General features: G+C 45.6%; 1 protein-coding gene and 1 long non-coding RNA gene across 5 annotated transcripts in view; one reads left to right on the forward strand and one right to left on the reverse strand.

The window, feature by feature from the left end:
• LOC122904698 overlaps positions 1 to 16,142 on the reverse strand; it is a 31,575-nt gene extending 15,433 nt beyond the window's left edge. Inside the window, exons 1-2 of one of the 2 annotated variants that reach the window (XR_006384247.1) lie at positions 15,127 to 16,142; positions 1,936 to 2,048 (exon numbers count right to left, since the gene is read on the reverse strand). This is a non-coding gene — a long non-coding RNA (uncharacterized LOC122904698). The remainder of the gene's footprint in view (positions 1 to 1,935; positions 2,049 to 15,126) is intronic. The other variant, XR_006384244.1, reaches the window with a different exon arrangement.
• LAMB1 (laminin subunit beta 1) overlaps positions 11,511 to 25,781 on the forward strand; it is a 69,164-nt gene continuing 54,893 nt past the window's right edge. Inside the window, exons 1-5 of one of the 3 annotated variants that reach the window (XM_044245802.1) lie at positions 11,511 to 11,694; positions 12,761 to 12,889; positions 14,001 to 14,176; positions 16,674 to 16,809; positions 20,026 to 20,099. In XM_044245802.1, coding sequence (XP_044101737.1) covers positions 12,853 to 12,889; positions 14,001 to 14,176; positions 16,674 to 16,809; positions 20,026 to 20,099 — 423 coding nt within the window. In that variant the 5' untranslated portion in view covers positions 11,511 to 11,694; positions 12,761 to 12,852. Of the gene's footprint in view, positions 11,695 to 11,922; positions 11,956 to 12,519; positions 12,623 to 12,760; positions 12,890 to 14,000; positions 14,177 to 16,673; positions 16,810 to 20,025; positions 20,100 to 25,781 lie in introns of those variants that run through there. The other 2 variants (XM_044245803.1, XM_044245801.1) reach the window with 2 other exon arrangements.

The raw sequence follows: 25,781 nt of genomic DNA on the forward strand, positions 1-25,781 counted from the left end.
GTTAAGAAAAAAAAATTCTATCAGTGGAAGACAGTCCCTCTAATGGGAAAAACTATAAAATGACTATCTGAAAGTTCTAGAAGGAACTGGGCAAACCCTTAGAGACGCCGGCTGCAGGCATCTCTCTGGAGCTTTTGAGCATGATATTCTCCCCAGTCTTGACCCTCTTTCAGAAAGAGGTTTAAGGAATCCGAAGTGCAAGAGATTTAAAGACTTCCCTCACCCCCCTCCCTTCATTTTCAGAAGAGCATGAAGGTGACCTTAGCGGGGGTCACACAGCTTATTGACAGAAATGCCAAAAGGTGGGGGAGGGGTGAGAGCAAACCTCTTCCAAGACAATATTCGCTCTATTGGACCCTTTCTTTCAAGACCACTTGCTCTTTTAACTGGTCTTAGGCTCTATGAAATGGTCCATCGAATACAGGAGAACATTTTCTTTAATTGATTAACTTATATGTTTATATAAATGGCCTGTCTTATGAAGGATTTCACAGAAAGCGATTCTGCTAGAAAGAAAACAAAGGTCAAAGTGGCTTAGCAAATAGAAATACTTTATCCTTGATGTTAGTGAATAAACATGTCTAATCTTGTAGGACGAGGAGGTCTTTTAAGAGTAGCCAACTAATCGGGTGCCTGGGTGGCTCAGTCTTTAAGCATCTGTCTTCTGCTCAGGTTATGATCCCAGAGTCTGGATTGAGCCCCCACCCCCCCTCCCCAGAATCTGCATCAGGCTCCCTGCTCATCGGGAACCCCACTTCTCCCTCTCACTCCCCCTGCTCGTGTTCCCTCTCTCACTGTGTGTCTCTGTCAAATAAAATCTTAAGGAAAAAAAAAAAAAGAGTAGCCAACTAAGTGAGCATGTAGTTGTCATCAAACACAATCAGCAGAATTATTTTCAGTCTTCAAAGCTTTCCAAGTAGTTCTTAAAAACAAAGCAACAATGTAACAAATAACAAGGTAGGCCAAATTTAAACTGTTACATCTAAAACTTATTACAATAGATGTGTATTTAACAAAATTCATTTGCTTTAGTAGTTGTAGGTTTATTTCCTTTTCCTACATAAAGAACTACCTGGTTGGGTGTAGAGGTTCTAGAAGATATGCAACCAATTTCTAGGACTGTTTAATAACCAAACTGCTGTCTAGATTATTAGCTCTGTTCAAGTGAATTTTGAAATTCAAGGGTTTTTTTCTTGATTCTCAACTGAGCCTATTAAAAGCATCACTATACTTGAACTTTCTAGAAAGAAATAGGAATGGAAGTTAAATGGAGACTGAACATCTAACAGCTAAACTAGTGTTTGAGGATTCCAGAGATTCGTACCATGGGAAGAAGCTCAAAGTTTGGAAAGGCTGTAAACATCCCATATCTAAAGATAAACACTTGGGGAATTTTTATGACATTCAGGTTTAGCTCTGTGTTGGCCATACTGAATTATAATTCATCTAGAGAAGCAAAATACTAATGGAAAAGATCAAATATTTGGGATTAAAAGAATAATTCCTTTCATTTGGGACGCAGTCTAAACTTTCTTACAAACCAATGTAAAAAAGTTAATCTATTTATATAGGATAGGTTTCAAATTCAATTTTCTTTTAAAATCCTGGTTCTGTCCAACTCTTCACACCATCATCATACATTCTACACAGCATATATATAGAGGTGTGTATTCTAAAATTTCGCCTTAAATTCCATTTTTCCTTCTATCCTCATTGGGGGCTAACTCTAATAGATTTAAACATTTATAAACATGTTTCTTTGTAAGAAAAAAAATCACCTTTCCACTGTGAATACAGTTGACTATATTTTGACTGGAACATAAAAGCAAAGGAAGTGGTTACAAAAAATTAATCACGACTATTCAACATTGTATTCAAACCCAAATAGACCACAAGAGTTCCCATTCTACTCAAACTCAAGTTTCTATGAAATACCTTTATGTTTTAGGGATCTCAGCAAGCTTGATCTGTTTTCGGATCTGTTTTCCTCGGTTTTGACTGGGCAGAAGACACTCTTTGCAGGGGTATGAACATTGCAATACTTCCATCTAAGTTACAAAGTTTATTAAAGTGACTTCATTTCTGAACATAAAAGGTCACTTTGGAGAATGCAATCACAGGAAACTAGCTTAATTAAAAAAAATTTTAGAACAAGGACTATTACATGTTCATTATGCAAAAATATATAAGGGGAAACGATGATTTAATATTTTGGGCTACATGCAGGCAATTCCTGGGTGTTCTCCCTTTTTAATCCTTCAAGAAATGTAACATACATCTACATTTTTTTTCATGACTGGAGCCTACTTTTCCCCAGTCATCTCCTTTAAAAAAGCCCCCACCTTTTTAGGCAACTGTCTAGCATTCCATTACAGGGGTCTAGCATAATTACTTAACCGAAGTGGCCATCAATTGGGGATCTATCAGTCATTTCCAGTTTCTGTCTTGTTTAAAAACAATAGTGTAAACCTCTTTATCTGCTTAATTTGGCAGATTTTCCCACAAAGTTATGTGTAATTTAAAATTTTAATATTTCAGTTTGCTCTCCAGAAAGGCACACAGTTACTTTTACCTTCGAAGGAATTAGTTATGTTAGTGCCCTCACAAACCTCCTGACAGATGACACGGGAAGACTCAGGGACTGTGACTTACCATTATCTCATCATTGCCCTGCACTCTCCACAGCATGCTGTAGAGCACGGCTGAGCAAGTTTGTGGTGAGTTAACATTACGTATTCTCCATAATACTTCATAGAAAGCTCCTCACTTATATTTCCCATGGAATAAAATGTCATGTGCTATATATACATAGTACTAATGTATATTGGGTATGACTCATCCTGGCTGAAGAATTACCTGTGAATTCTTTCTCCCCAGAAAGCACAATGGGCATAGTTCCAGGCATTTATTGAATGAACGCACTCAATAAATATCTGAGGAGCTCTTTGCTTAGTGCTGGGGAAATTAGGATGCTCTTAAAGCACTTGAAATTGAGCAAACACAGAAACTACACTCTTCTAACAATCTGTTTGGTGGGCACTCATTGTATACCAATGGTGTGTTCTGTGCTGGTGGTAAGGGCATGGCAATGAGCGCGAGAGACGAGGTGCCTGGCATCATGTGTGGCATGGCTGGTCTAGAATAATCTAGAAAGGTCTCTTTCGGTTGGTGTATGTCTGAGTATTCTACCTGGGCCGTGGAATTGAGAAGGTTCCACATGTGACTGTAAGTAGAGGCTGTCTTGGCAGAGAAGAATGAAGAGTGAGAAGGCATTCCAGGCCAAAAGAAATGGATGAGCCAAAAACCAGGGTTTAGGTTTTGAGAACAGTGAGTGTGTGCAGGCAAGAGCTTGGTGGGAGTGGAGGCTGACAGTTGGGAACACAGACGTGAGAGTAATTCCATAGGGGCCAGATTTCTAAGAGCCGATAGAGTGTGCTAAGATACCTGGTCTTTGTCCTTGTTACAGAGATGACATTAAGGAGCCCTGTCATGTCAGGTAGGAAATTCATTGGTGACTAGAAATAATTTTAATTTCCTACCTCTTTGAATTTGTATTTTAAGGTAAAAACCCAGACGTGGCCAACATTTATCATATGCTTTATTCAAAGTATAACAAACGTTGATACCTTAAAAAAAAAAACAAAAGATTTTGGGTTATAATCTTTTGTTATTGTTTAATTACACTGGTTATAGACAAATGGATTGTCATTAAAAAAAAATTAAAACCTCATTTAACCCCCATCCCAAACATCATCCCTATCCCTTCCTCGAAAGCACCGACCATCATGTTTGCTCTGCCTCTTTCTAGAACTTTATCATTGCCTATTCCTGTATGTATGTGTATATGTGTTTATAGAAATAGGGCATTGTAATGTTCCTCCTTCATCTTTGACTTCAACACTTGTGGGTCTTCTTACCAATAGTGTGCCCATGTCAAGACTGCCCTGGTTGTCTCACAGTGTAGAACATATACCATTAGCACATAGCCATGACTGGCACATAGAAAACACTCAAGAAATGATAAAGGATGAGAGAGAGAGGTAGCTGCTAAGGCTTAGGGTACTAATTACGTAGATGACTGGAGTGGCCAAAGTCCAAGTCCACACTAACCAGTGGTCAGCATTTCGATTACAGAGTCCCGAGCGGATGTCAGAATCGCGGGCTCCATAGACCATGCTTTCCAGAGAGGGTCCCCAAGACCTCATTTTGTCAGAGAGGTTAATAGCAACATTCCATTAGCCATCTTGGAAAGGCCAAACACATCCTACGACTTTTTTGTCTGGCGAACAGCCCAATACGTGAAATAGCACCTGACTCGTTCATGATGTGATTAAAAATGCAGCCGCTCTCGCCTCGGGGTGGGCTGCCCTTTCCAGATCTGATCCCCAGCCACGGCAGCACCAGACACAACAGAAGAGCAGGCTTATTCTTGTAGAGGGGCTGAGGTTGTAGAGTTAATGCTTCTAGAAGGCCCACAGCACTGCTGCTGGGGACAATGAGGCAGGCCTGTGGCTATCAGAGAGGGCGTGCCTTTTAACCAGGCTTCTTACCATTTCTGAAAAGAGTTCACGTCAAAGACTGCATCTACCGAGGGTAAAAATACTGGACTGGAAATCTGGAGCTACTCCAGTACTAGCCGTGAGTAGTAATGGAGCATTCAACTTGCTAACTCAACCTACTGTCCTGGATCACCCTTGGTAAGAATTAATAACCCAAAACTGGGAGCTAGGTTTGCAGCAAGAGTATTTGATGCTCTCATTTCAAGCCCTGGTACAAAGATATTCCCTGAACCGTACTACAGTCAAAATAGAGGTTAAATAAATGCTTTTTTAAAAAAGCTTTTATTTATTTGACAGAGAAAGAGAGAGAGAGGAGAGGGAATACAAGCAGGGAGAGTGGGAGAGGGAGAGGTAGACTTCCCACTGAGCAGGGAGCCCGATGTAGGGCTCAATCCCAGGACTCTGAGATCATGACCAGAGCCAAAGGCAGATGCTTAACAGCTGAGTCACCGAGGTGCCCCAATGCTTTTTTTTTTTTTAAAGATTTATTTATTTTAAAGAGAGCAAGCACATGGGTGAAAGCTGGGTGGGGAGAAGGAGATAAGGAGGGAGAGAGGGAGAGAGGGAAAGATAGAATCTTAAGCAGGCTCCATGACCAGCATGGAGCTGGACATGGGACTTGATCTCACAACCCTAAGATCATGACCTGAGCCAAAATCAAGAGTTAAAGAGTTAACTTAAGAGTTAAGAATTTAACTTAAGCTGACACTTAAACAGCTAAGCAACTTAGGTGCCCCCAATAAATGCTTTTTCATTCATTCATAAGCATTTCTGAAGGACTGAAGGACCTACCATGCACTGGGCATGGGACTGGGAACTCATGAGGGAAAGTGGTGAGGACTTCTGGGACTCTCTGGGAACTGAACTAGGCATTTTATTTTTATTTTTAATAATTTTTAAATAAACATATAATGTATTATTAGCCCCAGGGTACAGGTCTGTGAATCGCCAGGTTTACACACTTCACAACACTCACCATAGCACATACCCTCCCCAATGTCCATAACCTCACCACCCTCTCCCTATCCCCCTCCCCCTAGCAACCCTCAGTCTGTTTTGTGAGATTAAGTCTCCTATGGTTTGTCTGCCTCCTGATCCCATTTTTTCATTTATTCTTTTCCTACTTCCCAAGCCCCCCACATTGCATCTCCACTTCCTTATATCAGGGAGATCATATAATAATTGTCTTTCTCTGACTGACTTATTTCGCTAAGCATAATACCCTCTAGTTTCATCCATGTCATCAAAAATGGCAAGATTTCATTTTTTTTTCTTGATGGCTGCATAGTATTCCATTGTGTATATACACCACATCTTCTTTATCCATTCATCTGTTGATGGACATCTAGGTTCTTTCCATAGTTTGGCTATTGTGGATATTGCTGCTATAAACATTCAGATGCACATGCCCCTCAGATCACTACGTTTGTATCTTTAGGGTAAATACCCAGTAGTGCGATTGCTGGGTTGTAGGGTAGCTCTATTTTCAACTTTTTGAGGAACCTCCATACTGTTTTCCAGAGTGGCTGCACCAGCTTGCACTCCCACCTAGAGTGTAGGAGGGTTCCCCTTTCTCTGCATCCTCGCCAGCATCTGTCATTTCCTGACTTGTTAATTTTAGCCCTTCTGACTGGTGTGAGGTGGTATCTCATTGTGGTTTGAACTAGGCATTTTAAATGGAGAAAGACAGAATCTGGACTTAAAAAGAATAATGGAAGAGTTAAAAAGTTAAAATACTAAAATATAGAAAGTCCTAAAAAAAAATATATAGAAAGTCCTTTTCTCCTCCTCTGGCTATTACTGAATTTCAGCATCTCTACAAAGTCAAGGGAAGTAATACCATCAACTGAAATAAAATTTTCAAAATAATCTTTAAAAGTACAATTTTAGGTAGATTGCTATAAAAGGTAAACAGAATTTAAAAGTTTTTCTAAAATTTAACTATCAGATAGTTAATCAGATTGGTGATTTTCAAGCAACAGTTTTAAAACAAAAAGCAGACCTCAAATTTTAGATGTCAGTGTATTTTATCCAAGTACATAGCTCATATAGTTTTTTTTTAATATTTCTAACGTAAGTAGTTGTAATGATTTCTCTTAAACTTCCAGTTCTATAGATGTTTGTGACAGTAACTATCATAGTTGCAAAAAGCTGACCAGGGAGACAAAAACTCTTACTTTTAAAGGTCTTAAATTTTATTATATGTGAACTGGCAAGAATTTGTGTTTTTTACATTCTTATGCCACGCCCCTTTCAGTAAGGCACTCATGAACGAAGGTAAAGATAGGATATGCTAGAAAAATGAAACTAGATCATGATAAGTAATCAAATCTTAAAATGTTTAATTGACTACATTTAAGTTAATCCTGCTATGAATCTAATTAAATGAGAAAAAATTTAAGAGTTTTGCTAAGGCTCTTGAGCTTTACCTCAATCATTAATCTCTCTCTTATTCCATTTTATTTTATTTTTATTTTTAATTTAAAAAATATATTTTATTTATTTGACAGAAATAGGGAGAGGGAACACAGGCAGGGAGACTCGATGAGGGAGGAGCAGGCTTCCCGCTGAGCAGGGCTGCAGGATCATGTGCTGGGCTGAAGGCAGATGCTTAAGGACTGAGCCACCCAGGCGCCCCCCTATTCAATTTTAAAGCTCTAGTTAGCAACCAGATGCTAAAATCCATAAACAAAGAATAAACAGTGAGCTGAAAATGTGTCCTAGTTAAACTGTTTCTATGGCATTCCTGTTAAATATAGATAAGACATTTTTAAAGAGGTTTGGAATTCACAGGCATAGATGGGTACAAAGTGTCACCCTACCTCCAGCGGGATCTTGCCGCCTTTGCGGGAGGTGAAGTTCAGTGGGTAAGCAGCCTTTCAGAAAGCCCATGAAGAGCATGGATGCAATCTCTTTATACCTCTTTAGTGACCATTTTAAAACGTTCAAATACAGACTTGGGTCCTCATTTGTGACCTGTTTTGACATATTTAAGAATAGACAGATCACTGTTTTTAAGACAGTAATGATAAAGACCTGCTTGAATCATCATGGTAAACTAGGTCAGGTTGCTCATCAACACCCCCCCCCACCCAGTCTCAAACTACAAACAACAAAGGTTTATAACTCTCATGCTACATAGCCATGAAATGGTCTTGGCTTGGGTAATGTCTGCTGGCTTCAGGCATAGCTGGATCAAGATATTCCAAGATGGACCTTAAGGATCTGCCCTGTTGCTTCCCTCCATTCTAACTTCCTCTGTGGTTAGCCCTGGTCTCAAGTGGCCTCCACCAGTTCTATCCATATGATTCTAAGTCCAGGGAGAAAGATTTTTCTCTCCCACACACACACACACAAAAAAACCCCAGAAGCTGTCTAATTGGAAAATTTGAGTTGTATACCCACCCCTGAACCAAACACTGGGAAGGAGATAGAAGTGCACTGAATTATTAGCCTGGAGCCCATGGAGGGATTGGCCCTATCCAAATTAGGTGGGCTAATGGTGTCAAGGGACTAGTCCCCTCAAAAAACTCTGGATACTATTACCAGACAAAGGGATGTTACCATAAGCCCAAATAGCAGTTTCTGTTGCATGGTCTGAGAGTGAAAATACTATGACTCCCTGCTTGATTCAGGCCTTCCCTACTCTAGAAGGTGACAGCACCCCTATGTGCTCCTTTAATGGTTCTAAGGAAGGATTATTCAATTTTTATTACTTATCCAGCAAGCAGATTCTGAGGGTATTCCATACACCAAAAACTCTGCCACTGGACGGAAATCTAAATTCCAATAAAACACAGTGCCTGCCCTCAAAGAGTTCCTAAGGACAAAGGGCATTTGACACAAAATTATAAATTCCTGTCCCACATATTATAAAAGGGACATGTAGAAAGTGCTCTGTGACATTTGTTCTGAATTTTCCTGGTCATTGAACATTCTTTTTTTTTTTTTTTAGCTCACTTCAGAATCTCACAAAGTACACTTAAATCTGATTTTTCAAAATCTAGTATTGTTCATGAGAACAATATTCTGTAAACAGCCAGGTTTTAGAACCTAAAGGTCAAAGTCTAGAATGTGCCATCCTTGTTTTACATCAATCCAGGATTTAAAATGACGTTCATAAGTGGCATTCTAAGACTATGAAGGTGACCTTGAAAGCAGGTTGTTTTTTTCCTTCAAACAAACAATGCCTCAGAAAGACAACTGTTACATGGTCTTTGAGACGGAACAGCCAACACTTTGCAGTCCCATCAGTCATTCAAATGCTGCAGAATTTTCCAGTAAAGACTGCCTTATGCTGAAGCAGGTCAGTCCAGGTGAGGACACATGTGGACCGGATAAGAAAGTAAGGGTCATGTCAGCAGGAGTAAAGCTTCTTCAAGCTCCGCTAAAAAAAGTGATTCATTCTTCCTAAATTTGTCACATCTTCAGAAACCAGAGGAAGTCGTATGAAATAGAACAGAGAGGAAGAATTTGTTCATGAGTGAAATTTGGAAGTATTCCTAAACTGATCTCAAGTCTGGTGACATTTTTTTTTCTACTTGAATAGAAATACACGTTAGGTAGAAAGTGGACATTTAAGACTTAAAGAAGCGTTCAGAACATGGAGACTAGTTTTTATTTAGTTGCATTGAAGAAACATTTATTGAGCACCTACAATGTGCCCCTGTCACATTAGGCAATGTTTATGCATAAATCAGTGTTGCACAATACTTGGCCTTGTCTTACTGTCTATTGGAGATAAGGGCATAAACAAATAGTTACAGCATTATGTCATTTACGCTGAAACAGGCTTTTACAAGGTGCTGGTGGACAGAGTTGGGGGTGGAGAGAGGGAAGAGAGGAACTCTGTTTAAGTGGAAGCTTTAAAGATGCATGGTAGTTCACTAAGCTGATGAGTTCAGTGGGGGTCCACGGAGCAGAGGGCAGAAATATAAAGTGTGTCTTTACAGGCAACTTAAAGAAGCTCGTATAGGCAGAGGGAAGCCATTGAAGCCTTTGGAACAAGAGAATGACTTAATCCAAGGTGTGCCTCAGAAATCCTTCTGGTGGTGATAGGGTGGGTTGGACAAGGAGAAGGGGAGAGTTTGGAATAGACATGGCAGCTAGGGGTGGGGGCGGGGATGGTTCCTGCAGGGGTTCAGACCGGACATGAGGACAGACTGAGCTGAGGCAGGGTGGTGATACTGGGACAATGGGAACATGGTGGCTAGTTGCTAGTGAAGTAGAAAGGACAGGAGCTAGTGACAGGGAAAGGTAAGGTGAGGGAAATGGTCAACACAAGTCCCAGGCTGGACTACCTTTAAGGATGTGGGATCTGTAGAGTCTCACAAGGGTCCCAGGCTTGGTTTAATGCTCTGTCAACATCCTGAAACCATTAATTTTTGAACAAAGGGCCCACATGCTCATTTTCATTCTGCATTGCCCTCTGCAAATCCTATAGCAAGGTTTGTTCCCAGGCTTGTCCTGAGCTCAGAGGTGGATCACCATGCTAATAGTAGAAATTAGAAACAGAAGAGCAGATTTTGTTCTAAGAGGGATTGGTGGGGAAGGGTCACTTTTGCAACACATGTACTTATGGACCATCAAAGTAGAGCTATTCAATAGGTTGTTAGAAATTGGATGTAAATTTCACGCACGGTACAAACTAGAGTTACAGATGTAGGGAGTACCAAGCCTAAGGTGGTGGAGAGGTTGGGCTTGGATGAGAGAGTTCAGAGGGAAAAGAAGCTGTTGATGCAAAACTTTGAGAGCATCTATGTTTAAAGGAAAGAGAGGGGAAAGAGAAACGGCAGAGGGGGCGTTAGAATCCTATGGGAAAATTTTGGAATTGTGTCCTGGAAGTGAAGGAAAAAAGTCTCGAGAAGGGAATGTGAGATAAGCCACAGAGACCCAGTAGGGACATGGGCCATTGCACTTGGCAGTAAGAGGGTCCGTAGTAATCACTGAGACCAGTGGTGAAGATGGAGGTCCTATTATAATGGAATAAAGGAGCAACGAAAAGGAAACAAAAATGAGAGCAAACTATCTTTTCAAGTACCTGGGCTAGGAAAGTCAAAAGAAGGAAAGGAGTTGAGAGCGTTGAGAATAGAGAAAGGTTTTTTGGTTTGTTAGGACAGGAAATCGAGTGGGTTTACATGTGAGAGCCTTGTCCTTAGCAGGTCAGAGGAGGACACAAACTTCGAAGACAAAAGTACATTCTGGAATGGGGAATGGAGACAGACAAGTTCACAGATGGAATAGTCAGAGGGTGAATGCGTATTCTATACATTAGTCCCTGCACATATGAGTTTAAAAAACAAACAAACAAACCCTCAACAAATCACTTAACTTTCTCAGTAATGTTAAGTTTACTCCTAAGAGTGAGATGGTCAGGGTTCGAGGCTTTAGAACAGTGCTGAAGGTAACTCTTTGCAGTCTATGAAAAGAACTGACAAATACCACTGGTGAGTAGCAGGGAGGGCTCAGCAGCTGCCAAAGCAGAAGCCAGTCTCATGAAAGAGGCAGAATTGAACGCTGCTTGCCATGTCTATGGATGAAAAACTAATAAGCAACATTGGCCCAGGGTATTAGAGCTCAACCAGGGGAAAAGCATTTTCCTCTGAATTTTTAAAAATTAAGCTCTGAAGACCCTCCATGGTCATCACAACGGCATCTGCTTTCTCTGTGTTGCGGGGCTGCCCAGCCAGCACCAAGGATCCTGGGCATTTTGGGGGCGGGGGGCGAACCGATCAGAAGGCTACCGCAGGGCAAGTACTGATTTAGTGAATAATTAATGCATCACCAAAACCTGAGACTCCTGCTCCCGCAGCAGAAAGGAAGTTTATAAACCCATAAAGCAGCTTTACTTTGCGGTCTAATGATTAAACTTTCCCTGGGCCCGATTTCATTGCAGCTCAGTTAAAAGCTGACCAACTTAAACCACTTAAACCCTTCCCCCTGGGATGATTAAAAACAAGCAAAATCTCCTGGATGGGCTAGCAACTGCTGGGACTCCCCCCACCCCGTGCAGGGTACTTTTGCGGAAAACGCCAGCTTTGACTCCATCCGCTGCGCCAAGGCAGCAGAATTGGGCTGGTTCGTGGAAGGGTGGCGTTCCGCCGGCCCCCTCTCTTCGCTCCCCAACTCCCAGAAGGTACGTGAGCTTTTGTTCACCCCTGATCTAACCAGATAGGTCGCACACAGTGCCATTAGGAGCCCTCCCCCACCCCGCCCCCCCACATCTGTAAACCATGGAGCTCCTCTCTAGAATCGCCGAGGTGGCGCTTTGCGGAGATGGCTAAGTGTGTCTCATTCGTGGTTGAGCCAACCCTGTCACGGTGACATGGGAAAAAGCCTCGCCAACAATGGTGTCATTCGAGAAATTACCTGAATTAGAGCCATCGCCTGGGAGTAGGTAAGAAGTAGATTTTTAAAAACAATTAAGTGGGTAATTCGATGCCGTGGCCACCTGGGTGGCAGGGACTAAAGGCAGGTCCCGAATAAATGCACGTGCGCGCCCGGGGAGCCCAGTGAGCAGCAGTTTTCCCTGCTTCGCGTGGAGACCTTGGAGATGCCGCGTCCAGCCCAAGCTCAGGGATGCCGATTCCTTGTCTCCGGGCCACAAACCTGACAGGTCGACCCTCTTTCTAAAGGGTTAACCTGCCTTCTCCCTCAGGCGGGAGTCTGTGGCCCCGGGTACCCTTTCGTGACTCACTCGTTGCAAATGTAAACGCCCGAGCGCGCGGTAGGTCTCGCCGGGCCCCCCTAGCGCCGCGATCCCCACACCTACCTCCGCCACCAGCCCAGACGCCGCCCGCCCCTCGCGCGACGCGCACCCGGGACAGCCCGGAGCCCGCGGCGACCGCAGGCGCGGCCTTAAAACAAAAGAGGCGCCCCGGGAGGGTGGGACCCGGACCTCACCCCCTCCTCGCCCGGCGGTGGCCGCCCGCCCCCTCAGCCCCTGCTCTTCGTGTGCGCATGAGCGGAGGCGCCTCCCCCGGTTCCTCCCAAGGCTAAACTTTCTAATTCCCTTCTTTGGGCTCGGGGCTGCTGGCGGCGGGGAGAGCGCTCGCACCGCCCGGGTGAGGAGGACAAAGTGGCTGCGAGATTTTCTCCCCTCCCGACCCTCGGACTCCCCGCTTCCGTGGGAGCGGCAGGAAATGGAAGGGCCCCTCTCTGCTCTCTGAACACTTGCTTTTTTTTCCCCTTTATTTCTCCAGAAAGGAAGACGAGGGGGAAAAGGGCAGGCGGCTCGGCCGGTGCGTTCTCCAGTCCTCCGCAGGGGCTGTCCCCTCGGCTGTAGGGACTGGCCATGGGGCTGCTCCAGGTGTTCGCTTTCAGTTTCTTAGGTAATTCCTCGGACGCGGTGGTGGGGGAAGGGGGTGGGGGGAGGAGGCGTGGGTGGGGAAGAAGACCCCGAAGGCGATCGACCCTGCTTCGAGGGCGCCTGGACGATCGGAGAGGGACTGGGGTGGGAATCGTGCCCCGGGGTTAAACACCAGCGCCCTCGGTGGTGGCTGAGGACTGCGCGCGAGGATCGCCGTGGACCCGCAACCTGGGGGCTCTGACCAGAACTGGGGATCCGCGGCCCCTGCTCCGGGCTTTGCACCTTTGGCGGGTTCACGGTGGGTCTCTCCACTGCGGGGGGGTGGGGGGGACAGGCTTCCTGGGGTCGGCTGGGAGCTTGTCGCCGAGGGCTGCCCTGGAGCCCATTTCCCGGCGAAGCGTACGAGCCGAGCGCAGGCTTAGTCCTGGGAACAGATTGGAGCCATGTGGCTTCAATTAACCATCGCTGTTTGCCCCCGGATGGCGCCAGAAACAGCTGGACCGGGTGCTTCCCTGGAATGACGAAGCGTTGAAGGCACTCCAAAGCCGCAGGGACTTGTTCACTCGCCCCTTGCTTGGGAAAGCGGCGCCCCCTGCGAGTCCTGCTGCCTCGCCCCCAAAGAAGCGCCCGGGATCTCCGAGGGTGCACGCACGCACACTCACACATTTCCACGCGCACGCACACACGGTTTCACACTGAGGATGCACAGGCTGCGGCGTGCACGGAGGTTCATACACTCACCCCCCTACCGGCGCGCACATGGATGTTTGGCTGCTCGCCTGCCTGCGCTCAGGTCCAGGCACAGGCACATCGAAGTGGCTGGTCTGCACGTCTACCGTTTGTGGCTGGAGCTGCTTCCCCAAGGCAGATCTGGGTGGGCTTGAGTGTCTCTAGGTCTCCCGGGAATGATATTCTGGGCTGCCGGACCAACGTGATACCGTGTCTCTTTCCAAACCCTCTCCGCGTGCCGGCCTCCTCCTCGCTCATCTTTCCACTGGGCTTTTTTCTGTGCATTCTACTTTCTTCTGAACCTACTCTGTTCCCGCCCCTTCTTGTACCTTTCGATTGGGCGCGCTCCCTGCTTGTGTCCTACCCACTCCCCCACCTCCCGGGTCGCCTGCCCTTTTCCACAGCCCTGTGCGGAGCCAAAGTGCGCGCTCAAGAACCCGAATTCAGCTATGGCTGCGCGGAGGGCAGCTGCTACCCAGCCACGGGTGACCTTCTCATCGGCCGAGCACAGAAGCTCTCCGTGACCTCGACGTGCGGGCTGCACAAGCCTGAGCCGTACTGTATTGTCAGCCACCTCCAGGTGAGGGCGGAGATCCCAGCTCCCGGCTCTGCGCGCGCCTCCTCCGGTCTAGAGACGCAGGAGCCAGGCCCTGGGGACTCCACATCCTGCCAGTTATCCAGATAGGAAGCGCGGCCAGTCGGGGAGTCCCGGGATTAGACTGGCTGCTCACCCTTTTTTGCTCCATCTCCGTTTGCACAGTTGTATCCGCCAAACATTTCCTGCCGCCTCCACTGCGGGCGCAGTCAGCATGGAAAGGCAGGGCTGCAGGCAACCGGGTCCCTGCCCCAGATCCTGACCCTGAGCCTTCAAAAAGTCCCGAGTGCTTAACGTTTTGTGGTTATTTTAAATCTGTCCTCCTTAGAATGTATGTAAAAGATAGTTTATCTCTTTTTCTTATACTGGGTAGTGATCTTGGGTTTTTCCCGTTTGTTTTGGATAAAGGGTATGGCAGCACTGATGGATACCTTGCAAGGTCATTCCAATCACTGACCCTGATTTTCTTTCCTGTGGTGTTGTTCCCTGTCTACCTCCATTAGATACTTCTTAAGAATTTCCTGGTTGCCATGGTACCCTGACAGAGGAAGGACCCAAATGAAATTTCTGGGTGCCTTCTAACAACGGGGCCAGGATCTTAGATTTCAAAGGTCACATTTTTACGAAGTCAAAACTATATTTTATTATTTTTAAAAGATTTTATTTATTTGTCAGAGAGAGAGAGGACAAGCAGGGGTTAGTGGTAGGCAGAGCAGACAGAGGAGAAGCAAGCTCCCAAGTGAGCAAAGAGCCCCATGCGGGGGCCCAAGACCCCAAGATCATGACCTGAGCCCAAGGCAGACACTTAACCGACTGAGCCACCCAGGTATCCCAAAATTAACTACCTAGAATCAGAAGCCTTTTGCTTAATTTTTTTTTTTTAAGTAGCCTGTTGTTTCTGACCTCTAAAGCAAGCATAAGGCAGCTAGTCTTACCTGCTTCCAAGTGCCAGAGCCAGCTGCTCCAGTTTTGGTCCCTCCACCTGCCTGGATACCTGCCCTTTGGGAGGAGGTCCATGTTGTGTGGTTTGCACCGCAGAGACCTTAAAATGGAGCCACTTTTATAAAGCCAGGAGAGAGCCCATTCTGGAGACTGGAGAAATTAAACCAAAGGAATGCGGTAAAGTGGATTCTGCTCCTTTGCTTCCAGGTTTACACAGAGATGTCTAGACTGCTTCCTCCTGATTAGAAGGGTGGCTATAATTAAACTTTTTTTTGAGTTCTGGTAATTGTTCTCCAGTATTAGTTTCCTTGGCTACAGGTTAATGAAGGCAGTCGATGTTACCTTTTCTAATATTAGCATGTAAATCTTACCTAAAATATTGTGTTAACATTTACCTCGGAGGCGAGGACATCCTGTAAATGAATCACCAGATTCTGAGTCTGGCTTTGACCAGAATGAGAATTGAATTGTTTGTCTTCAAAGCCAAGTCAAGGCAAACTCTCTGGATTATGGGGTCAGCCATGAAAGTGTGGAGTGCTCTTTACAGATAGCAGATTCTAAAGAAAGGGCCTGGGTGTGCACTTCTCTCAGACATTTAATGGGTCTGAAAACTGAGGCAGGAATCTTAAGTATTTTGTCCAGGGTCCCATTGAATTCCTGACTTCTGTTCTCTCGCTTTTTCTTAGTACCTTTTGCTCGTCCCTAATCCTTTCGGGAGGAAGGGGATAACTAATAACTAAATAAGGACAAACATAAAAGTACAACTCGTTGATACTGTCCTTATCAGAATATTATCCCTGCTTCGGTGTTGTTCAATATTTGTGGATCTTTACCGATGCCCTTCTCAGCTTCGTGAAGGTCCGTGTTGGCGTTCTTTGAGTTGGTCTCAGTGTATAGTGCTCTTAACAAAGCACCACAGCCTCGTCCCCACTTTCCAAATATTCTGAGCGGTTTCTGGGTTAGTCTGCAAGCTGCCACCATTGATTAAGCTGCCACCATTAATTCTTGGGCAGAGCAGAAGCTGAGAAAACGGGTTCTGTATTTCTCAAAGCTTCTTAAATTCATCTGCATAATACTTGGCCTCTGTCTTATGTAGGTTTTAGAAAAACAGGCCGAATGCATTGTTCTTTTTATTTTCTCCCCTTTCATTTTTCAGTTTGCTTTATGTCAGCAAAAATTCTCTAATACCTCTTCTGCATTTTACTGGAAGAGTAAGCTTCTCTAGCTATTCATTGAGATGAAGGCTTATGCCTAGAAATTTCATTTTGATTAAATTAATAGCTTGTGGAAACAATGCCACCTTTTACTTCTGACCTTGAATTTACAAGCGTGGAGGAAATTTTCAGCAGTAATGCATACCCCGTAAGTTAAAAAGCAAAAGGCATATTATGTGTCATGTAAGTAATTTTGAGACATTCATTTTTCTTGAAGCAAGTCAGCTTGATTTCTGTATTGTGGGCTTAATTTGTGGTGTGTGTGCATTTTGTGTGTGTGTGTGTGAGATTGCTTCCTAGACTCATGAAACTGACTTTCCTTTCAGGAGGACAAAAAATGCTTCATCTGCAATTCACAAGATCCTTATCATGAGACCCTCAATCCTGACAGTCATCTCATTGAAAATGTGGTCACTACATTTGCTCCAAACCGCCTTAAGATTTGGTGGCAATCCGAAAATGGTATGTGCTTGGTGTGTGATTGGTCACCTGGAAGGAGTTTACAGGCTCCTGGGTATTTGTAATCTTGATTGGTTTGTCTGCCCTATAATTATGGCCTTTGGCAGATTTACTGCCTAGCATTAACTTTTCTTGGTAAAATCTGATCTTTCTTCCTCAAGTATGCACTTTCTGTAAGAAAGAAGTCTTTGATGCTAGACCAAAGGAGTATTTCGTAGCCCTCATCCTGAGGGGAGTCTTTGTGGGGGCAGCTGTATCTGTTGGGGATGTGGAAGGCCCTGCACAGCCCTAAATCTTCCATAAAATATGGCACCTTTCATTTTGATCAACCCCAAAGGAAAGGGCAAAAGCAGCCCCCCTACCATCAGCGTCCTTCCCTCTAAGAAAATTCAGTAATAGTACTGTGACTCAGCACTAGGTCTGAATTTTTCAACGACTCTGTCAACCTAGATATGACCCCCACTCAATTTCTCTAGTGAGTATGTGAAGGCAGCTCCTTTTTCCTTTCTTTGCCTTGGGGTTTGGGTTTAATTTTTTTTAAATGTATTTTATTTATTTGACACAGAGAGAAAGATCACAAATAGGCAGAGAGGCAGGCAGAGGGAAGGGGAAGCAGGCTCCCTGCTGAGCAGAAAGCCCAATGTGGGGCTCAATTCTAGGACCCTGAGATCATGACCTGAGCTGAAGGCAGAGACTTAACCCACTGAGCCACCCAGGCGCCCCGGGTTTGGGTTTAGTAAATTCATCAAATTTGATGTTACTTCACTGGGAAACTAATCCCCCATTAGTTTTGCATCTGTGTCAAACTTGAATGCTGAACTTTGGGAAATAAAGTAGAGTTACTGTGTCTCCTCAATAACAGTGTACCATTAGATCTTCCAAAAAATTATGAGAATTCTGGATCTCAAAGCTGTAAACCTAGGTTTGGCCATAGAGAGCATGGATTTGACTAGATCTCTCTCTTACATATGCCCTATCCCTGGGAAGCTTTTGGAGGCTTGCTATCATGTAACTTTCTATAAAGAGGAACTCCCTTACTGGACTTTCTTGTCATTGACTATGAAATTATCCTTGCTTTTCAGAAGACTCTTGGGTTCTGGGGAGAGTTGATTGATTATTCATTGGTCAAGCTTGGGACTGCATTGGTTACCAGTTTGAGATAGTCTCATCCTCAAAAAGTGTGTCCGTCCATTAGAGCCTTACCAATTCTTACAGGAGGTTATCTTGGTTGATAGTTGAATGTGATAGAGAAGTTTCTGTAAGTCTGTACTCCAGTCACGGAGGATTTCTGAAAGAGCACAGCGCCGCTTCCAAACAACAGGAGCATGTCCCGACTGCCCACATTCTTCCAGTGACATGAAAGGACAATTAGAAGAACACCTCAACTTTCGTATCAAGTTGATAGACAGTAATATTGTTCATCATGTGCTGTAGTGCCGGGGGAGGGGAGGGTTTTTATTGGTTGCTTCAGGAGTTCACCAATTTCTGCCACTTTGAATTCGTGGGGCAAGAGGCCAAAGGCCAGAAAGACGGATTTTTAAGCAGAGGCGCCTGTGTTCTCGGTCCCAAGAGATTCAGTGAGGTTAGCTGATGCCTAGGCTTCAGAAAGTCAGATTGGTTGTTACTGCCCCCATCCTCTCCTTGGTGTCCTCATTATTAAAGATGTTCTTTCTGGATGTGATTTTATCCATTTTCTGTGAGTTTCATCCAAGTGGAGCTTTAGGTGGCGGCCTTAAATTATTGGTGTTCAGGCATCGAAATGGGCTTGGAGGGCACAGCTACTTTTCAGAACCCTTCCTGGGGAATCTACCCCTAGATCTGACAGAAATCAAACACGCTTTGAAAGACTTGCCCCCTTTTTTTTTTCTCTGGATTTTTCTTCCCTTATTAAAAAAAACTGCAATGCGTTATCAGGTTCTAAATCTAAAACGGAATGTGTTTTTAGGGCGCCCAATGCAGCGCATGTTCTTATGTTACAGAAAGGGTCCTAGTCTTGTTTGCACTTTACGTTATTTTGTTATCTCTTCATTTTGAACAAACACTGCAGGTTTTTAAAAGCCTGGGAGAGAAGAGACACATGGAGGCTGAGCTCACCTTCCACTCCGAAATGTCCAGAGTCGGTTTATAATATGGCCCTTTTTAATAAATTAGATAAGGTTGGTTAGTGTGATTATAATGTTTTTCTTTAACATTCCAACTAACTCATATCCGTTTCAGTGACCACCCCCCCCACCCCCCACAACTGGCTTGGCGGTTGTCCAGTGGGAGAGTTTATTTCAAAAGTCCTACTGATTTCCTGAAAATACACGAGCCCGTGACATGATTCATTCTGACACATTCCTGTCTTCCTGCCTTTAAGACTTCCTTTGCTATAGAAGGTGGACCCCCTGAAGCTCTCTCCAACCCAGCAAACAGGGAAAGGTCTCCTTTAGCAAAGAGGCAGCCTGGAGGGCTGGAGGGCTGGAGGAGGAGGGAGGTACTTTCCCTCTCTGGAATTCCAGTGGCCTTTTTAGTGTGTTAACGTGGGACTGACCCACCCTCAGGGCATGGTGTGAAGGCTGGTTTGTTTGTTCAGGCTTCCCCCAAAGGGAAGATGTTAGTATTTGTTCTGGGCCGGTGTATTTATTTGAGGTACTCTTTGTTTCTGGCATTGTTTTTCGGATGTGGGGATGCATCCAAAGGCATCCCCTTCGGGGATAGGTCTTTCTAAATGGGAGCATAACTAATATGCGTGGTAGACTCTTATTTATTTTCTTTGCTGCTGCATTAAAAAAAGGAATATTTGTGTTTTGCCTGGAGGAGGCTTAGATCCCCTGCTTTAAGCTGAAAGCTGAGCCCCTACTGTGCACAGGAAGTGACCCCCTCCTTCCCCTTGAGAGTCTCTTGGCTTAGAGGGAGGGGGAGATGTTTTACTTTCTCCAAAGCAAAAGCTGCCTTTCTTGACAGCAACTAGAGGCAATCTGCCCGATGTCTTGTTCCGCTCAGCAGATTCAATGTGTCGAGCTCTGGAACCGTTTGTGGAGAACTGGGAAAGCCTTCTGATTTGCGCTTTACCTCCTACGCCAAGGCAGGTTTCCTCTCTGTAGCTTCACTTTCAGATAGACTGCAAGGAGGATTTCTGTGAGGGGCATAAAGAGAATTTGAGACAACAGTCCCAACTGTTCACAAATGTCCCTGTTTACTATTTCCTTTTTGTCTTTCCAAAAAAATCTCCTATAGGTGTGGAAAATGTAACAATCCAACTGGATTTGGAAGCAGAATTCCACTTTACTCATCTCATAATGACTTTCAAGGTAAGGAATTCGTCACTTTCTCACAAATGACACATGGAGAGGCGCCGTGTAATTCCCTTTTTGGTATGGCTCTCTGTTGAGAGTCAGCCTAAATGGGAACTTAAATATTATTGTTGCCATAAATTGGGATCATTGAGCAGCTTTTCAAGATGGGCACAAATTACTATGTTCAACAAATACTCTATCTTCGTGGCAAGCAGGAGAGAGCGAGCCTCTATTCTAAGGTAATTCAACTGTAAACTTTTAATTAGATCTCTTTTTATTTCCCCACGGAGAGAGGCAGCTTTGACTCTCTCCCAAACCACAATAAAACATCTGGAGAGTAAATCCCTGATCCCTTGTGTTGATGTTTTAATGCTGAGCTTGGTAACTGAAAAGGAAGTGTTTTATCTTTAGTTTTCAAGGGCTTGCAAAATTTGTGGGAACAGTTCTGCAGTTCCTTAAGAAATGCGTATGCCTTCTTAAATGTGGATTTTCTCATCCTTTTTCTTTTAGAGATGTAAAATGACTCCGGGGCTGGGGAATTTCTCTGGACAAAGTCCCTTTGTTTCTTCATAAGCAGCTGCCTGGAAATGACAGACTACTCATGACTTAAAGTACACGTTGATGCACATGAAACCCATAATTTACCTCCCACTTCTCAGATTAAAACCACTTTGGCTAGTTTTTGGTGGGGGGCTTGAGCTGCATCGTCTCAGGTTAGGAAGAGAGGTGCTGGGGAGGGAGTAACTGCATGGAAGTCTCGGGAGGCCGAGGAGCATGGAAGGGCATGAAAGTCAGACCACAACTGGGAGGGATGGTGGACTGCTGGTTCCCAGGCCTGAGCCCCTCATCCCCTGCCATCCCCACCCCCCGGGTCCCCAGAGGTGCTGTTGCTGCTGGACAGGAAGGTTTCCACTGTGACACTTGATACGCGGGGAGGTGGGGGCTTTCACCAAGCAAATCAACACCGAGCCTCCTCCCTTCATTAACCGCGGCCAAGCCAGCTTGGTCATTAGAAGTAAAACTCGGCCATGCCCAAAGACGTTACCTTCATGTCTAAAATAGAATTATCATTATTCCCGTCAATGGCCCTCTCTTTTACTTCGGAAAGGGCATCTGTGCCTCCGTGGGCCGTTCTGAGTTTGCGTACACCCAGAGGTCCTTGGGGTACATGTTCTGTCATTAGATACCCATTCGACTGAGTAGGGTGGGCCAGGGATGAAACCACGCAACTGCGGAGGGTCAAACAAGCAGGGACACAGCAGAGACGTGAGGAATGGGTGCAGGCCGCCAGGCTGCGGTGGGTGAGAGAGGACGCCCCCTGCAGGTTCCAGCTCCCGTGTGACAAGCAACATGTATGGGGTTGGACAGGCTTGGGCGTAGATCCCCACCCTGCCCCTTTCTGGCACATGAGGCTGGGGCCTCAGCTTCCTCTTTGGAAGGAAGAGTGGGAGGAATGAGAACCCCTGCACTGGGGGCGTTGTGTGACCTAACCCTCCGCCGCGGGAGTAGGCATTGTCTTGCTACCTGGCCTCTAATGGGAATGCGATCATTTTTATGTATTCGGATGCTTGGATAAGAGGGTCAAGGAATTCAGCCATCTTCTGTTTGTAAGAAAGTGCCCGAGGCCCTGCGGGAGATTTTAAAGAGCTCATGGTTGCTTTTCTGCGGACCTTCCCACCCTGGTAGGGTGCGGGGGGGCATAGACTGGCAAATAACTTACGTCACGGAGGGTGCTAAGCGCTCAGCAAAAGTTCAGAGAATATACATTCTGAGCATGGAGGAGGGCGAGATTCCTCGTAGCCTGGGCTAAGGGTGAAAGTTTCATGAAGAGAGATTAGGACTGCATTTGACCGGGGCCAGGAAGGGTGAGCAGGATCTCAGTGGGAGGAGGTGGAAGAAAAGGCGTTCTTGGCAGAGGACAGTGTCTGAGAGCAAAGTGCTGGTGGTGGACAGTTGGGCGGGGTTCGTTAGGCGTAGATTTGCCTGGACCTCAGGGCGGTGAGGGGGCGAGAAGGAAGAGGACAGTCAGAAGGACCGGGACTCTTGGCTGAGGAGTGTGTGCCATAGAGGAAATGGGGAACCATTGACAGGGAGATGAGACTATTTAAGGAAGGTGGCCAGAGAGGAGGCAGAGGAGGGCCTGGGACAGTGAGCACCGAGGGCTCGTGGGGAGGCCCTCGTTGAAGTCTGTGCTGATGAGGGGGCTCACCTAGGAGACTCCTGGGGTTCATGCAGAGGCGGGCCTGACTCTCACATAGGAGGGAGTCGCCCCTGCCATCCAGGACATCCTGGAAGTACTACCAGAAAAGCTTTTTCAAATCACACACCTCCCCTTGTTGCCGTACTGTTCTCTCTGCTGCTACTACCCTTGGGAATTATCGCCCACTACCATGGGGGTCCTCAGCTGGGCCCTTTTGGAATCAAAGGTTCAGCCATGAACTGGAGAAGGGTGAGAAGCAGAACAACAGAAGGAGGGCAAGGAGAAGGATGAAGCCAAGGTCTCTTGGATGTCCAAGCTGAGTAAGCAGGAGCATGGCAGTAAGGCGACAGGAGTGAGGACGGTAGCGGGGGGTGGTGAGGAACACATGTTTGCTGTGGAGAGAGCTGCTTGCTAAGTGGATTGGGTTTTGGGTTGGGTTTTGTGAGCCAGGGAAACTCTTGTAACGTATACACAGTGGGCTTTGGTCCATAGCCAGATGTGGCCAAAATCGTAGCTCTTTCATGGAGTAGAAATTCAGAGGTAGCCGTGCCGCAGTGTGAGCCCTGAGCAGGTTGGTGAATGAGCGAAGAGTGTGGCAGGGCCTCCATTCTGAACATGCCAGTGTTTTCCTGGGTTCCAGCAGCCTCCTGAGTCCACAGGAAATCGGATCGCTCTGTCAATGGCCCTTAGGGATTCAGAAGCTTCCAGAAAGGAGGGAGAAAGAATCACAGCCAGCACTGGCTTACTGCGTTTTCTCTCTGCTCCCTTCTGACCTGGAGACATTAGGCTGGTCTATCCCCAGATGTCATCACCCAGGAGGCAGGCCTCATGGGGAGTTTGTCTTGGCTGAGGTAGTTATTGGGGTTTTCCCTCCTTAATATAAACTCCTTCGTCATGTAGTCTTGAATTTAATAAAATACCATTTTCTTTTATTCCTGAACAGGTAAAAAAGTAAAAACGCAAGCAACTAGTAAGTGAATAAGTCAAAGAATCTGTCCAAATATGACCTTCTGTTTTATTACGCTTGTCTCCTTTGATCCATGCAAAAGATTGTCAGGATTATTAAGGAAGGCAGAAGGAGGTCTGGGAATGGACTGGTCTCCCCATTAGTGGTCACCCAGATTTCTCCCAAGCGTTGGTTTTAATTCAGAAGGGAAGGTCTGTTCAGCTTCTGTTTGCTGGGCTGGCTCCTCGGCCCTCGTTTCCCCACAATGGAATGTGCCATGTGCCTCATCTCTTCTTTCCACCCTCCCAAATCTCCATCCTGCCTCAGTTTCCTGGAATCTGGCCTTTGTATCCCATCCTCCGTGACATCCACTTGTCGGTCTGCTGTGATGCCGTCAGCCAGTGAGGCAGAAAGATGGGTTTGGGCCTCATTCAGCCTGGATTTGAATCTAAGCTCTGCCTCTAGTTGGCAAGTCCATGAACGTGTCTGAGCCACCATTTCCCACGTGTAAGAAGAGTGTGTCTCGAGGGTGTGTTAGTTTCCTGGGGCCTCTGTAAGGCAGCTTAAATCCCAGAAGTGTCTTGTTTCACAGCTGTGGAGGCTTTTGGGCAAGATCAAAGTGTAGACAGAGTTGGATTCTCCTGCGACTTCTTTCTTTCCTTGGCTTGGAGATGGTGGTTTTTCTTCTCTCTTCCCTTGGTCTTCCCTTGGACATGTCCGTATCCTAATTGTTCCTGCTTATAAAGAATGCCAGTCGCGTGGGATTAGGGCCCACTGTAAGACCTCATTCTACTTTAATTACCCAGATACATTCACATTCTGAGGGACAAGGGGTTAGGTCTTCAGCATAAGAATTTGGGGAGGACACTGTTGGGCCCATAACAGGAGGTTAAGCAATGATGCAATTCAGTTGCCTGGCACTACTCTTTCTGTTTTGGCTAGCCCTGTGCTGATGCCTTTTCTGGAACAATGACTTTGGCTCTTTTATCTTGTCTTTTGCTTTTCGGGTGGAAGTCATACCTTTGGGGGTTTCAAATACCGTATGCCAACAGTGATTTCCAAATCCATGGTTCAAACTCTGTTGGTGCAGCTGGGTGCCCGACCGCTATTTCCAGTTGTCTGCTGGGTGTCCCCTTGTGGATGCCTCACGTGTAACTAGTCCAAAACCAAAAGCCTGCCTTCTCTTCTGGGCTTTGCTATTAGCACAGTGTCACACACACACACACACACACACACACACGCGTGCGTGCACACTCTCCAAGCTCAGATGCCCCTGTTTCTTTCCTTTCCTCCCTTTCCACTGAAACCTAACAGATCACCGAGTGTGATTCAGTATATTTTACTAAATTCTCTAAGTTTTCAGAGCAGTTGCATCCTTTCTGTCTGACCGTACTGTCATGCATGAGTTAAAACCTTCATCTTTTTTTCTCTCAGTTGGTTTCCTTATCTCTTGGTTTCTTTTGTTTCTTGTTTTTCTATGTCCAATAATTGTGCCCCAGGATGATTTTTCTTTTTTCTTTTTTTTTAAGATTTTATTTATATATTAGAGAGAGAGCGTGCGCGTGCACACAAGCAGGGACAATGGCAGACAGAGGGGGTGGAAGAAGTAGGCTCCCCACTGAGCAGGGAGCCTGATGTGGGACTTGATCCCATGACCACAAGATAATGACCTGAGCTGATGGCAGATGCTTAATCGACTGAGCCACCCAGGTGTCCCCAGGATGATTTTTCTAAAGTACAACCTGATCATTTCATTCTGTCCAGTCCAGTCTTTTGGTGCTCCCGTTTTGCGGCATAAAGGTAAAGGAAAGGCCTGCACATGGCCAGCAGTTCCTTCCTCTCCTGTCCTAGTCAAGCTCTTCTGCCGCCTGCAGCCCCTCTGCCCACTGCCTGGAGGACACTCACCCGTCCAGGATCCAGTTCGAGGCCATCTTCTCTCTGAAGCATTCAGAGAGCGTGCGTGCGCGCGCGTGTGTGTATGTGTGTGTGTGTGAGTGAAAATATCCATAAAACAACATTTGCCATTTTAAACCTTTTTAAGTATACAATTCAGCACCACTAGGTGGCTTCCAAATGTTGTGCTGCCATCACCAGTCTCTATTTCCAGAACTTTTTCATCACCTCAAATATAACCTCTACCCACGAAGCAATAATTCCCCATTGCCCCCTCCCCCCAGCCCCTGGAAACCTCTAATTTACTTCCCATCTCTGCGGACTTGCCAATTCAAGACCTTTCCTGTCCGTGGAATCCTACAGGATCTGTCCTTTTGTGCCTAGCTTCTTTCACTGAGTAGAATGTTTTCGGGGTTTATCCATGATGTAGGAATATCTGAACTTCTTTTTTATGGCTGAATAACATTCTCTTGCATGTCTATACTGTGTTTGGTTTATCCAATGGTCTTTGATGGGTCCTTGGCTGGTTTCTGCCTTTGGGCCGTTGCGAACTATGCCACCATAAACATTCTCATCCGAGTATCCGAGTCCCCATTTTTGGTTCTTTGGGCAGTGGAGTAGCGAGGAGTGGAATTGAAGGATTCTGCAGCTTCTCGAG

Source organism: Neovison vison, chromosome 4 (genome assembly GCF_020171115.1).
Source record: "Neovison vison isolate M4711 chromosome 4, ASM_NN_V1, whole genome shotgun sequence".
Lineage (NCBI taxonomy): Eukaryota > Metazoa > Chordata > Mammalia > Carnivora > Mustelidae > Neogale > Neogale vison.